The sequence below is a fragment of the Macrotis lagotis genome, chromosome 4, assembly GCF_037893015.1.
Source record: "Macrotis lagotis isolate mMagLag1 chromosome 4, bilby.v1.9.chrom.fasta, whole genome shotgun sequence".
In the NCBI taxonomy this organism is placed as follows: domain Eukaryota; kingdom Metazoa; phylum Chordata; class Mammalia; order Peramelemorphia; family Peramelidae; genus Macrotis; species Macrotis lagotis.
Genome location: NC_133661.1, coordinates 114776971 through 114792158, shown reverse-complemented (window position 1 = coordinate 114792158; position 15188 = coordinate 114776971). Strand labels below are relative to the sequence as shown.

At 43.6% G+C, this 15188-nt stretch overlaps 1 protein-coding gene across 3 annotated transcripts in view; it reads left to right on the top strand.

The window, feature by feature from the left end:
* The window catches only part of SFXN3 (sideroflexin 3), a 19342-nt gene extending 4154 nt beyond the window's left edge, over positions 1–15188 (top strand). Inside the window, exons 2-12 of one of the 3 annotated variants that reach the window (XM_074233906.1) lie at positions 8081–8153; positions 9199–9362; positions 9935–10105; positions 10668–10766; positions 11501–11576; positions 11762–11847; positions 12235–12362; positions 12751–12800; positions 13479–13528; positions 13662–13709; positions 13900–15188. In XM_074233906.1, the coding sequence (XP_074090007.1) occupies positions 9202–9362; positions 9935–10105; positions 10668–10766; positions 11501–11576; positions 11762–11847; positions 12235–12362; positions 12751–12800; positions 13479–13528; positions 13662–13709; positions 13900–13996 (966 nt within the window). In that variant the 5' untranslated portion in view covers positions 8081–8153; positions 9199–9201 and the 3' untranslated portion in view covers positions 13997–15188. The remainder of the gene's footprint in view (positions 1–8080; positions 8154–9198; positions 9363–9934; positions 10106–10667; positions 10767–11500; positions 11577–11761; positions 11848–12234; positions 12363–12750; positions 12801–13478; positions 13529–13661; positions 13710–13899) is intronic. The other 2 variants (XM_074233905.1, XM_074233907.1) reach the window with 2 other exon arrangements.

Below are 15188 nucleotides of genomic sequence, written 5' to 3'. Positions count from 1 at the left end.
GACCGAGAAAGTTAACAGGGGGCGGGGCTTCTGGTCCGTCGGACTAATCCCCAGGGGGAGGGAATCTCCTGACCCACTGACCTGCTTGGCTAGAGTTGGCAGTTCCCAGTAGCATCGGGTCCTCCTCCAAGAATTCTTGAAACCTGGATTTGACTTCTGTGTCAGGACCAGAGCACAGCCTTACATGGATTGCCCTCAAATAAGATGACTCCTCTTTTAATAGAAGAGACAGATTCCCCACTCCTCTCACTGTGATTTCTTGGACAAAAGGAAGGCCACCTATAGGAGTGATGGTGTCAGAAGAAGAAAAGGGAAATTTCAGGGGAAGAGACCTTTAAGAGGAGGTAATTTAGAAAGGAGACAACTCAGGAGTTTCTTGGGTGGGGGCACAGTGTGGGGAACCCTGGGGAAAAAATTTAACTATAATAAGGAAAGGTGGGCCAGGGGATGGAAGGAGGAGAGTTCTGAGGAGAATGGCAAAGAGTTGGGGAAGAAAGAGAGAGGGAGCCCTGATTGTGAGATTCAGGGAGTAGGGTACTAGGCACAGAAGGAGCTATGAGGAGGGGCACAGAGATTCCTGGCTAATGGTCAGCAAAAGCAGAAAGCCATAACAACTAGGAGCTGTAACCCGAGCCTCTTAACATCCTCAGTTGCTGAAGTCATTCCCTCCTCTGCCTCCCCTACTCCAGCCCCAGCTCTTGCCTCTGGAGGAATGATTGGAGATGGGGGAGGACCTTGCCCTGGGCCCAAGTGCTTTTGCTGAATTAGGGTCTCAAATCTCTCAGCTATTGTCAGGAGAGCAAGCACTGACTCTCCCAGTCCAGTCCTAGTATTCCCAAAAGGTAGTGTGTGAGAGGAGTGTGGGGGGGGGACAGGGAGATGTGCTGAGAGTGGGGTAGTATGGTCTGATAGCCTGACTGTTTTCCTCCATCTCTCTAGCTGACCACCAAGCTCTGATTGGTACAGGATTGAGGTAGTGGTAGCTGAGGGCTACCAGAACAGCCTGGGTTGGAGGCCTTTTCCCAGTGACCCCTGGCATAGCCGATCTCAGGCCCCACCAGATCCCTCTTCCAGCCTCAAGGGTCTTTATTGTTTCCTTTAACCCTACTGGCTATTGGTGGGGTTCAGGCCACGTCATGAGTGCTGTCCAGTGGAGGTAGTAAGAGAGGCTTGGACCATCCATCAAGCAAGGAAGGGTAGCTGAGTAGCCAGAAAAGTGTGAGAGAAAGCTGGGGTCTGGCAGGATTAGACCCAGGGGAGGAAGCTCTTCCCTGAGCTGCTGATCTCACACCCAGTACTGTAGCCTTCTCCCCCCCCCCAATTTAACCTACCTCCAAGTTTTAGGAGTTTGAACAAGTGATTAGTTTGTGTTTGTAAGTTGTACATTGGGTACATGTCCCCAGCATTCATTACTCCATTGATTTCTGTGATGTCCTTCATGTGCCATCATTGTATGAGATGGGTATATGTATATGTCTTCGGGTGATGAGTTTGTGTGTCTGTCTGCCTTTTAACATTGTTGGGGCTGATGAGGGCTAGAAGATCAATCCTAATGGAAAATTTTGCTTAATGGTGGCCTAGGGGCTCATTCTTACTGGGAGACAGAAGGGATGCCCAAAGGAATACAGTATCTCCCTGTAGGAGCTCTTTTTGTTAACAGGTATGCTCCTGGGAAGGATCCCTCCCTCTTTCTCTGTGGAGCAGAAGGGGAAAGGACTCTCAGGAGGCCCACATTCTCCTGTGATGGAGCAGGATTAGAGGATATGTCTGTTTGTTCCGCACAATTCTCCAGCTTCCCCCTGTACAAGAAAAATTGGGAGAGCATGAGCTCAGAACCCAAGAAGAGAGGAGAGGCAAGGACTGAGTACTCTATCAGGGGGCAATTGAGCTATAGACTCCTGAGCCCAAGACAGAAAGTTACTGTGTGATACTTCCAACAGGAAAGGGTGGAATTATTTCTGAATAGCCAAAGGACAGGTTCACAACATGCATTCTTATGTACAGGCCCTCCAAACTTCACACTGCCATGCAAAGGGGTTCATTAAATGCAAATCAACCAGCATTACAAAGTACTTATTATGTGCAAGTAGTCTTGCTTGATTTGGGGATCCAGAGACAAAAACAAGATAGTCCCTGTTCTCAAGGAACATAAAGCTTACTGGGAAGATACAGCTACACAGATATGTAACTTGAGGAGGGAGATAACATTAGCAACCAGGAAGATGGGGAATGGCCTCTTGAAGGAAATAGCACCTTAGCTGAGCCTTGAAGGAAGGGAAGGAGAGAGAGCATTCTAATCACAGAAAGCCATAGCCAAGGCATAGGCCCAGAGAAGGAAGATAGAATGCCATATTCAGGAGAGTAGTTTGGCTGCAATGTGGACTGTGTGAACTAAAATAGGAATTAAGTCTGCTGTTTGGAGGCAGATGAGTCTTTCAGTGACAAGCTGGGGAGAAGCAAAGGGGAGTCTGGGGATTTTTCAGCAAGGGTCTGACCCAATCAGGACTGTGCTTTTAGGAAGGGCACTTTGTTGGTTGTTTAGAGGATAACTTGGGAGAGAGGATAAACTGGAAGCAAGGAGATCAAGTAAAAAGCTATTGCAGTAGTCCCAGGGAAAGGTAATAAGGGTAGGTTGTCATATAAATGGAGAAAACAGGCACATGAGAGATATCATGAAGGTAGATTTGACAAAACTTGTCATTTGATTGGTGATGATGAGTGAGGTTGAAATACAGTATCAATGTTTGTGAAATTCCTGTATAGAAAGGGGTCCCTGATATCCTTCTGGGCCCTGAGAAATTCCTTAGAAATGTAACTTTGGCTAGGCACCTTTGGGTCTGAAAATATTCTGAATAGGACCCAAGGGGTCATGGATATACCATAAAATTGCCTAAAGATTTACAAAGCACCTTTGTTAGCCTAATTATCTTGCTGTATCTGTTAAATTCCAGAACTGCCTCCCCCTTCCCCAGATGTGGCTGGAACCATAAGATAGTAAATTTCACTCCCTCAAACTTGTGGGAAGCCCGTGAATATGTGTCTCCCTCTGTCTCAGGAAACAAATTCAGACATAACACAAAGACCTTGACCCTTTTCCTACTCTGTCTAGCCCCCTATCTATACTGAGCCATACATTTACATATGTTTGTATTAGTATGACAAGACAATATTTCTAACTGCTGTCTTTGCTTTTGTATCCTGTTTGCACTCAGTGCCCCCCCCCCAAAAAAACACTATAAAAACCTTATCCTCAGACAGTCCCTGGGAATAAAAATCTCCAAACTTATCAAATTCTGGTCTCCGTCTCGCTCTTTGGGTTCAACAGGTAAGGGAGAGGGGAAAATATGACTCTGATGTTGTGAATAGGGGTAACTGGGAGGAAGGCTGCCCTCTCAAAAGAAACAGAATTTTGTAGATTTGGGTTTGGTGGGGGGAAGATAATAAGACAAGGAGCATTTCTTAATCATCTGCTATTTAACAGGTGAAAACTAGTGAAATCTAGCTTACTAATGAAACAGCCCTTAACTTTATAGATTCTACATTCTATAGGGAAAGACAATCCATAGTCATAATATCTGAAGCAATCCCTCCAGGCTTATTCCCCTGAGTGAGTTCATATTGGTGGACCTGCCCTTTAGAAACAGCTGTTTGTTATTTACTAGAATTCAATGTTCTAAGAATAATCCTGAAGGACTCCATTTCTCATACTGCCCATACTAACCTTCCCCCCCATCCATTTCCTTTGTCTTCCATCACAGTTAACCAGTAAACATATATTATCTTTTAGAAAGGATATTTATTAAGAAGGTATGTTTTGAACAGTTAACACCCACAAAAGGATAGTGGGCTAAAATTTAAAATACAGTGGTAATGAGGCCTATGTGCAGAGAACACATGTGGCAAAGGGATGCTTTCTATTCCTGACCTTGGAAATTCTTTTCTCCCTTTGTGGATTGTCCATGAGATTCTGTTTATTGTGGTATTAGTGAGGGATCAGTTGTTCTACTGAGCTGGTTCTTCTCAGGGTATAGCATCTCTACCACTTGGATTGATCTATTGCTGAACTAGGCCACTAAGCTGCCACACTTCAGTCTATCCGGATCTTGCATCAGGTGCTTGGCATAATCACTTCTTGACTCCTGTGGTCCTTGTAACTGGACATCAGAGAACTAATTTAGGATGCTGATGGCAAAGAATTGGAAATTGAGGGATCCCCTTCATTTGGGGAATGATTGAACAAAAATGTAGTATATGATTGTAATGGAATGTTAAGAAATGATAAGCAGACTGATTTTAAAAAAAACCTGGAAAGACTTGCATGACCTGGTTGATGCAAAGTGAAGTGAGCAGAACCAGGAGAACATTGTACACAGTAACAGCAGTATTGTGCAGTGATCAATGGTGAATGATTTAGTTGTTATTAACAATACAATGGTCCAAGATAATCCCAAAGAATTCAAGATGAAAAATTTTATACATCTTTAGAGAAAGAATTGAAGTCTGATTATGGATTGAAGTATAACATTTTCACTTTTTTCATGTTTTTTTCCCACTTTTTTTTACTTTCACTAATATGGAAAAATATTTTACATGATTTCATTCATATAACCTATATTAAATTGTTTAATGACTCAAGGTGGGGAGTGGGGAAGGAGGGAGGGAAAAAATTTTGAACTCAAAATTTTGAAAAATGAATGCTTAAAAATTGTTTTTAACCTGTAATCGAGGAAAAAATATTATTTGAACCAGAAAGAATAAATATAAAGATACAGAGCATACTTGTCTTCTCTCACTAACAAAGAAAAAAAGAGAATTGGACAGTTTGCCCTTTTTATTCTTATATTCATGTCTAACTCAGCCACTCCGGAGTCATCAGTTCTTCCAGCTCTATAGCCAACTTGAAGACTTAATCATCACACAGGGGATGGTAGCAACCCTTCATCATAGCTGAAAATCCCCCCCCCAAAGTATCCACATGATTCCTTGAACTGACATCAAATGGAGAAAACTAGGGCCTGCATTGACCAGTTTATCCCATTAAATATATTCAAAGTTTATGACAAGATTTTGACCTGGAAGATGCCAATATGGGAGGAGGGTGGGAGAGCAATATGAATATTATGAAATACAAAATGGATAATTTTGATTTTGTTAAATTAAGAAGTTTCTGCACAAACAAAACCAATGCAACTAAGATTATAAGGAAAACAGAAAGCTGGGGTTTTCAAGGAAAGAAGAGATTTGAAGAGGCAGGTGGGAAGGGAATGAATTCTAGGCACAAGGGAGATCAGTGTTGTGAAGGATTTAAAAGACCAAACATAGGAAATTTTATTTGATCCTTGAAGTAATATAGAGCCATTCAAGTTTATTGAGGAGGAGGAGATGTTCAGACCCAAACTTGAGAAAAATCACTTTGGTAGCTGTGTGGAAGATGGTTTAGAGAAGGAAAAGAGGAGAAAAAGGAAAACCAATCAGGAATCCATTGATGAGATCCTGATGTAGGGTGTTGGCCACAGGAGTAGAGATAAGCAAGAGATGTTATAAGGGTAAAAATGACAAGATTTGGAAACTTAATAGATTTATCAAATGAAGGAGTGTAAGGCATCAAGAATAACATTTCGGCTAAAATTCTGAATGGCTATGAGGACAGTGGTACTTCATCAGAAAGAAAAATTGAAAAGAGGCATTCATTTGGGGGAAAGATAATGAGTTTAGCTTTGGGAGGATGAATTTGAGATGCTCATGTAACATACATTTTAAAATATAAGCTAGACAGTTGGTGATGCACAGCTCAGGAGAAGGACTAAAGCTAAACATATTCATTTGGGCAATATCTGCACAGAGATGATGGTTAAACCTAATGGGAGATAATCAGGTCACTGTGTGTGAGAGAAGGTTTTTTTTTTGTTCATGGTATTTTTGTTCTTTGTCATGAAGAGGACTAATGACATTATAAGGTTGATGTCTTGACTTGAGGGTGAATTGGATTTAGTGAGGAAGAGCTGTGCAAAGTCCTTACTCTCTCCTCCAGGACCCAGTGGTGAGACCTGAGTCAAGACTGATGATGGCCCAGGATGTGGTGGGAGAACTTGGCCCATTCAATGATTAAGGGCTAGGTGAGCATTGAGACCTAGTTTGCCATCACAAAAGAATCACTCTTTGAGAGGAAGACCTTCTGAGTTTCAGACCTGAACTGAAAACAATTCCTATTTACACAGTGAGAAAGGGTAAATAGAGAATACAAGAGAACAACATACATGTTTACTGCACATATCAACCCATGTGATCCATATTTATCTCCATCTCATCATATCCCAAATGTAACTTCCTGCCCTCTCATTTCTCACTTTTTTGCATTCTGGCTTCTCCCCTCATCACTCAACCAAGTTATCTGATTACAATTGATCTTTTGTCAGTTTTTCAAAATTGAATTTTCTTAATCCTTATCCTTCTCGACTTCTTTGCATCATTTGCCACTTTTGACTCTTTTCCCATATTTTTTCTTCCCTGAACTTTTGTGACACAGTTTTCTCTTAGGTTCTCTATCAACCTATCTGACTTCTCAGTTTCCTTTGCTAGTACATCATCATATCATACTCTCTAACTGAACATTTCTCAAGACTGAAATGAGGTAATTGGGTACTGGAGTTCAGTAGATGAAAGATGGGATTAGAACTATTTATTTGGAAGTTATTTAAAGATCATGATTAAACCCATGGTGATTTATGAGATTGCCAAGGAAAAGAATGGAGAGAAGATAGAACTTTGGGAGAAACCCAAGATTAGTAGTAGGAAATAAATGATATTCCAGCAAAGGAGTTGGAGGAGGAAGAGTTGAATAGGTAGGAGGAGAACAAGGAAAGAGTGATGTCACAAATACTAGGATCACAAAATTTGAGAGTGGTGAGGGACCTCAGGGGCCATGTAAGGGACTAGATAGATTCTAGTCTACTAAAGAAATCTCCATTATACCATACCCAATAAGTAATATGAACATGAAGTTCCTCCTCCTCCGAACTCATGACCTCTCTAGGCAGCTCATTCTACTTCTGGACATCTTTAATTGTTAGAAAGTCCCCCCCCCCCAATATCAAACCTAGATTTTCCTCTTTTCAACTTTCTTCCTCCACTCCTGCTTTTGCCCTTTTGGTCTAAAGAAAACAAATCTTTTCATTCTTCTACTGTCAGTATCAGATTCAAGTATCTGATGTCTATAATTGTGTTCCCTCTGAGTCTTCTCTTCTAGAAAAGCATACTTAGTTCCAGGAGAGTATATAAGAACTAGAGAATGATTGACAGGGTCTGAAATTTCAAAGAGATGAAGTATAACCACAACTTAAAAAAGGTCATTGGATTAAACATTTAAAAGATGGTTGATGATCTTAGAGCAGTTTCAGTTATGGTGTTGCAAATAAGTAGGAATTAAGGTAGATGGAGGCAGTGGATAAAAAAGAATGCTTTCTAGGAGTTTGGCTTTGAAAATAAGAAAAAAAATGTAAATTTATAGCCTGAAGGAATGTTCTTATAAAGTAAAAGTTCTTTAAGGATGGATGCAATCTGGGCATGTTTGAAAGTGATGGTGAAGGAATCAGTAGATAAGGAGAGATTGACCACGAAAGAGGGAATGATTGGAAACTCCCCAAAATGATAGGGAGGGATGAGATCAAGGGCATAGGTAGTCTTGGCAAGTAAAAAGACTTCATCAAAAACTAGAGCAAAAGAGAAGAGAAGAGAGATCAGATAGAAGAGTTTTAAGTTATGAAACAGGAAAGAAAATGGAACTTATGACAGATAGTTTTGACTTCCTCAGTAACATAAAAGATGAGGTCCTCTGCTGACAGCTACAGGGAAGCAAATCTGAGAAAAGGGATCTTGTAATCAGAGGGATTAGGAGAGGAGGAAATAAAAATTTGCTAGCTTTTGGATAGGGGAAGATGTCTGAGGCTTCAGCCCTTTAGGGTTCAGTGCACCAGTCTTCTTTTTCCACCTACCAAGTAAGAAAGTATTGGACTGAATTTTAAACTGGTGGAGATGTTGCTTAGAGTATAATTTGTACTTTTATTATTCATTTGACTTCTAGATGTGACTGATATCTGAGGCCTTGGTCCCTGAGAGGAATCTGGAATCAAAGCTAGAGGCACACATCCTCATCAGTTAAGTGATGGAGGCTTTGTTCTAACTCTCTAGCTTCTGGTAAGGCAATCTGCTGTTTGTACTTATGCATGATACCTGTACAGGTACTCATGATACCTGTACTTATGCACTTAGATAATTATGTACACATGTTCTCTGACCAACATGTACATACAAGTTCATGTTTATGTGTGAAAGGACCTCAAGATTTAGGTCATTTCAGCCTAGTTCTACTGATCTTCCTACTTGTCAAACTTTAATAAGGGAACAGATTTCCTGAGCCCAAACTCATTGTTTTCTGCTGGAGAAGCAAAGGTTGGAGAAGAATCAACTTTGTGTTTTCAGGAGAGTTTCCACAAAAGAGGTTACCTGTGGAATGGAGACAGGGATAGGATCCTCACACTGAGACAATGACTTCTGACTTTCCCCATCACTCACACATCTCAATGCAGGAGATGTGGGTTTGGACCAAGATCCATCTGTTCCTTCCTGGGGTGTTTAAAAAGGACTATCCTACCTGTGTGATGGTGTTCAGATACTTTTCCAAGGCTGTTCATACAACTTTGGTACATGCAAAGTGCCCACGTCATGGTAACCCATCTCAGTAGACAGGCTAAACCAGGTTGAGGGTAATTGATGTTTAGTTAGAGGGGTGTCTACTCTAAGCATATAAAGACTTCTGGTGGAATGGGCAAATAATAAGTTTGTTCCAAGGGCCATGAAGGTGACTGAAACAGTTTCTGTGGAATATTTAGTTTGGTCAGGCATTGAAGACTCCAAGGAAATCCAACTCACTGCATTCTGAACTATTGCCAGTCCTCTTGACTTTTGTCTTGCCATTGGACTTCAATAACTCAGGAAGAGAGAGTGAGTCTAATGACTTTGTACAATTCTGCTTCACTTAAATCCAATTGAAGCATGATATGATGTTATTGGTCCTTTTTGAAAATGAAAGACAAGAAAATAATTCCCCATAAAGAATTCAGAAAAAAAGGACTAATTACAGTGTGGGAGTTTGGGAGTGGTATAGCCTCTGATCTTCCTGCTCCCTTCTTCCTTCTGTAGAATATGAGTGAGTTGCCTCTAGACATTAACCTCCGTGATCCTCGATGGGACCAGACTACCTTTATGGGCAGAGCTAAGCACTTCTTCGCTATCACCAACCCCTTGAATCTTCTACTGTCTGAGGAGAAACTGCAAAATGCCCAAACCATTGTGGAAAACTACAGGTGATTATCGTTCTTGCCTTTTCTTCCTGTCTTCTGGTCTCATTGTTAGATCTCTGAAGTATTCTGGAGAACTACAGTTCCTAACCCAAATGTTCTTAAAGTCAAATTTTAAGTTTCAGGGTTATTCTTCCTATCACATTTTCTCCATGGGAGAAGTGATGGGCACTTACTCGTACAGGAAAACATGGACAGCAGCTAACTATACCACCTCCACAAAAACTAGTCTTTGAAATATTTCCTGGCCCCTGGACCGTTCCCAGTGTGGACCCCCTTTAGCCTGACATTATTACTCTAGGCATTGGGCTCTTCAGAATCATCCTATGTTCTCTCTCCCTGGACTTGTAGTGATGAAGTGGGGGTGATGGAGAGGAATTTAACCCATAGACAGTAGGGCCCTGGACTCTGTGATATACTCCTACATCCCTGAAAGATGCTTCCCTGAGTCTGGAACTCATTTGTACTTAAATCTCTGTACCCAAGCAGTTGTGGACTTAGGGGATGAGAGGACTTGAGGATCCTTGGGGTGAACAAGTACCTTCCCAGGATAATAAGACTATGTCCTTCCCAAATAGGGCAGGGATCCTGACACCTGGTCTGACTGAAGATGATCTATGGAAGGCCAAGTACAACTATGACTCAGCCTTCCACCCCGACACTGGGGAGAAGATCCATCTCATTGGCCGAATGTCAGCCCAAGTGCCCATGAATATGATTATCAGTGGCTGCATGCTCACCTTCTATAGGTAGGTGCCCTGGTCCCTTAAAAGGAGACCCCAAACACAAGGTCCCTGTAGGCCAACATGGCATGATTTACATTCTCCCAGCCCCAGATCTGAACCCACTAGATGCTAGACTAGAAGGAAAGTGCATTTGGGATCTTTAGTCAGTGATATCCCATCTAATTATAGCCTAGGGGTAAAAAGAAGCTGGGGTCTTCCCTTTGGCCTCTTAATGCTTTCCTTTTCTTATGCCTCTTTATATGAGGAATTATGGTCTGTGTATCAACCCTTCCTATATTGTGTGTGTGTGTGTGTGTGTGTGTGTGTGTGTGTGTGTGTCAAATAATAAGGGAAGGTCAGGAATAATATCATAGCCTCTGCATGGAGAGCTTGGAGATAATCATTGGAAACTGAGCAGGGACAGGAAATGAAGATAATCATCAGTGTCTCTGAAGGAACCGTTTGGGGATTGCCATGGAGGGGAGTCTGCTCAGTGATGATGAAGGACAATTCTTGGGATCTACACGGAAGGATCAGGTCTAGTCATTAGGGTCTCAAAGTAACTCAAGTAACCTTGTTCCCTCAGAAACATTTCAGCCGTAGTATTCTGGCAGTGGGTGAACCAGTCCTTCAATGCTGTTGTCAACTACTCCAATAGAAGTGGAGATGCAACGATTACTCATGCGTAAGAAGCTGTCCCTGAAATTCCCCCTAATAAGTTTTCTTAAGCCCTGATGAGGGTTTATAGGCCTACATGCTTAATGGGTTACAGAGACAAAAATGGAAATAATCCTGGCCTTAAAGAGCTCCTGTTGTCCTGGCAAGGCTCCTATTATCTCTGATCTCTCTCCATGCCTGGGGTCTGGCTCTGGGAGCAGCTCCCTGCTAAGCCCTGCCTTGCTACCTCATTTACTTGAGGTAATTTTAGTCTGTTGGCAGGGTTTGGGGGGCCAATATTGGATGTTTGTGTCATCAGACAAAGGCAAGGGCTCCTTCCCCTGGTGTAAGCTATGCATGGACCAGGCCATGCATTTGGGAGAGTCTGTTAACCTCTCGTTCCCATCAGACCTGGCTGACCCCAGACAGGTCATGCTTCATATTTTATCCAGCAGAGCTTGTAGCCTGCTACAGGTACAGCAATCAGATCAATGCTACCATTACTTCTGAAAAGCATTTGTTGATTGATTTCCTGACTAGATCACTTCACTGTCGTGGCTGCCCAGTCCAAAGCTCTCCTCCTGGGTCAGCATTCCTCTATCGGTGCCTTTTCCTTCTGTTGTAATGGAAACTCCTTGAGAACAAGGACAGTTTTGCTTGTGTTTGTAGCCTGAGTAAATAGTAGAGAACCTGGAACATAGAGGATACTTAATAAATGATTTTTCCTCTCTTCATTTCATTACCTGGACTCTCTGTCCACAGGCAGCTGGTGACAGCTTATGTGAGTGCTACCACTGGGGCCATGGTCACTGCTGTGGGACTCAAAGCCCTCACCAAAGTAAGCCCCTGTCCTGATAGAGTCCAGTCCCAAACTGCCCCCAGGACCTCCTTGTCAGAGGCTGCCCCAGAGGATCTCCTTCCAAAGTTCTACCCATGCCACCCCTCCCACATGTTTCCTGCCTCCTACCACAGATATTCTGTTCTCCCTGACTGATTCCATCTGACCAGTTTCTCCTCCTCTAGCACCTACCTGTCCTGGTTAGCCGCTTCATCCCATTCACATCCGTGGCTGCTGCCAATTGCATTAATATCCCACTAATGAGGCAGAGGTGAGCACAATGGGAAGTATGGGGGTGGGGGGGTTGGGAGCAGTAGGGGGTGATGAGTGGCTAAAGAAGTCTGCTCCTAGGTTTCTTGAGTGTGAACCATTCACTCTAATCTCACCTTTCTGAAAGGGAGCCCTGGGGTAGGCTTTTAGATCCTTCTGGTCAGTCTAGCCACATGCCCTACTGGCCACCAGGAGGGTTTTAGGTGGTCAAGTTGGACATCACAAAGACATGACTTGAGGGATGGAGACAAACAAGACTGGACTAGGAAAATCTGAGGGGATCTGAGGGGGTTGGGACAGGGCAAGCTAGTGGTCTAAATGTATTTGTTTGAGGATCCAGGATCAGGAGTCTGATTCTGCATTCCCCTTATCCATGCCTTGAACCCAGGGAGATGCTTTTGGGGATCCCCGTGACTGATGATTTGGGCCACAGGTTAGGCTATTCTTCCAAGGCAGCTCAGCTGGGCATCTTCCAAGTGGTGACATCCCGGATCTCCATGGCCATACCTGCTATGAGTGAGCAGAGGGCTGGAATGAAAGGAGGATGGAATGGGGAAAGAAAAGGGGAAGGGGTGGTCCTGGGGGAGGCACTGAAGACTCCAGAGACCCATTGGATACTTGGAGATTTTCTCTTTCCTAGTCCATACCTGATCTAATTTTACTCTTCGAGTCTAAGGACCTTGGTGATGAAGTGGATAGAACCTAGAGGAAGAAAGATAAGAGTTCAAATCCTGCCTTGCCTTAGCTACTAGCTTTGTGACCTTGACCAGTTCACCTCTCTCAGCCACAGTTTTATCATCTGTGGCTCCCAGGGTGGATTACATAAGTGAGACAACATAACTAAAGTGCTTTGCAAACTGTAGTGTCCTATTTAAATGCTCACCATTGTTGTGATCTCCTCTAGCCATACCACCTCTAATTATGAATGTGTTGGAGAAAAAAGACTTCTTAAAGGTATGCCCACCCCTCCTGCTTCCCTCATTCCTTTGGGCCGTCATAAGCATAAAGGAAGGTCTTGAATGCCAGCCCAATTAAAGAAATCTTCTTGAGAAAGGAAGAGTCCTGTCCCAAACCCCAGGCTTCTAGCCAATCTTATTCTCTACTATTTGGATACCATGTTTAGTCTGAATTATGGGTGGGGGTCCTGGGAGAGGAGCAGGGTGGAACACAGTGACAGCAAAGGGTCTGTGCTGGAGGAAGACCACATATGAGCAGCGACAGACCGACCCATGTGGGAGCGGCTGTTATACATGCTGCTACAAAATCAGACTTATATCTACATTATCATCTTATTACACTCACATTGAATGATGTGGTTGGAGCAGCACAAGCAGACCATGCCCTCAGGCCTTCCTCTCCCCAGATATTACTAAGACTGCTTGACCTTAGCAACTGAGTGAGTTGAAATGGGTGAGCTAGATCTTTGAAGGAGGCCCTAGAGGGCTTTGGGAACATGGGCCTAGGCTGTACCTTGATTGGGGTGGGGCAGCCTGAGCTGGAGCTGAGTGTAGGATTGGGTTTGGGAGTGTATCAGAAGGGGGTGGTGCTTGCAGGATTGGGGTTGTTCTTGGTGATAACAGTAATTCTCTTCTTCCCCTTCTATTACTCAACCTCCCCATTCATTTTCCACAGCAAAGGCCGTCGCTCCTGGGCCCTTTGCAGGTGGGGATGGTTGGCTTTTGGTAAGTGTTGGGGCTCAGAACTGTATAGGGAGTGGGAGAGATAAGGGAAGCTGGGAAGGGGCGGTCTGAAGCCTCCTCAGGCTCTGGTGATGGGTGCTACACTCAGGTTCCCTTCCTCCCCTCCTTCTTCTAGTCTGTTGTTTGCTACTCCCTTGTGCTGCGCATTTTTCCCCCAGAGGAGGTAAGTGTCCCTGTGAGGAGTGTGGGCAGGTTATCTCTTTCCCTCTAGCCATGGGAGAGGTGTGGGGTGTAGAGGGGAATGTTGAAGGCTGCCTGCACTTGAGAATGGAAATGAGTGGGCCTCCCTGGGAGGAGGGAGGAGCAGTGCAGCCATGGTCATCTTTCCGGCAGCTTGACCTGTGATTTTACAGTTCCATTTCAGTGAACTGGCTGGAGCCTGAGCTCAGAGCTCAAATCAAGAAGCAGAACCCAAGCACTAAGGTTGTTTACTTCAACAAGGGACTCTGAGGGTAGGGGAGTCCCTCCAAGGATTCTACACTCCCACTCCACCCTAACTTCCTGCCACTGATGCTGTTGCATGTCAGTTGTGTCACCTTTTTCTGTGTCCTTCCTACTCCCTCCTGCTCTCTGCTCTAGCCTGCTTCTAGGGGATTCACCTCTAGTATTCCCCAGAACTCAATAATGAGCTTCCTCACCCCCATTAAGTCCTAAAGCTGACACACTGTCATTAAAGGTGGGGGTAGAGGGAATATCTGCTGGACTGTCACTCAGGGACCCAATCCCTCAGAACAACCAGTGTGAAATTGTAGGACTTGTCTCATGAGAGTGTGTTGGTAATGGTTGTGGTGGTAGTGACGATAGCATTATGGTTAACTCAGATCCCAGTATCCCTGAGTTTTCTCTAAACTCCAAATTGGGAGGGAGGAAGAGAGGAGATTCTCGTGGGGCCACCCCTCCCTCCCTCTTCTTCCCTATTAGAACCAAGCTTGTTTGTGTTTCCCTGATTGTGTGGGTAGAGTTTATCTCCAAAATGAGTCAGAGCAGCTATAGGTTGTCTGAGAAACTGAACTCAGAGGCAGTTGATTCCAGAACCCAGGTCCTTTCCAGTTTAAGAACTCACCTAATGCTTTGTAGGATCATACCGGCTCCCCACTCAAACCCTCTCCTGGGGAGAATGGAGGTCAGAGGTCTCTTGTGAATAAATATCCACAATTTAAGTGATTGTGTTTGTGTCTCTATGATTATGACATAAGTTTGTGATAAGAGCATGAATATATATGAATATATGAGGGTCTAATTGGATGAGTTTGGCACAAGCCAGGTGTCTATGTATCCTCATGTGTGATTCTGTTGGTATCAAAACCAACATAGTCCTGGGTCTAGGAGACCATCTCATGAGCAGACATTTTCTGTCCTTTTAGTATTGGGTTTCGAATTAATTAAAAGCCTCTTCCAACCTGTGATTTGATACCTTCTCCAACCTCAGCCTGGCCTTGGCCTCTGGACAGTTAGTAGTGATGGGAAATGAATGGTAGAGGTTACCTGGTGTATTTGTGTGTGTGTGTGTGTGTGTGTGTGTGTGTGTGTGTGTGAGAGAGAGAGAGAGAGAGAGAGAGAGAGAGAGAGAGAGAGAATTTTCCATTATTCATCTCAGATAACACAAGTAGGGGAGAGAAAGTTCAGTATATCCCTCCCACTG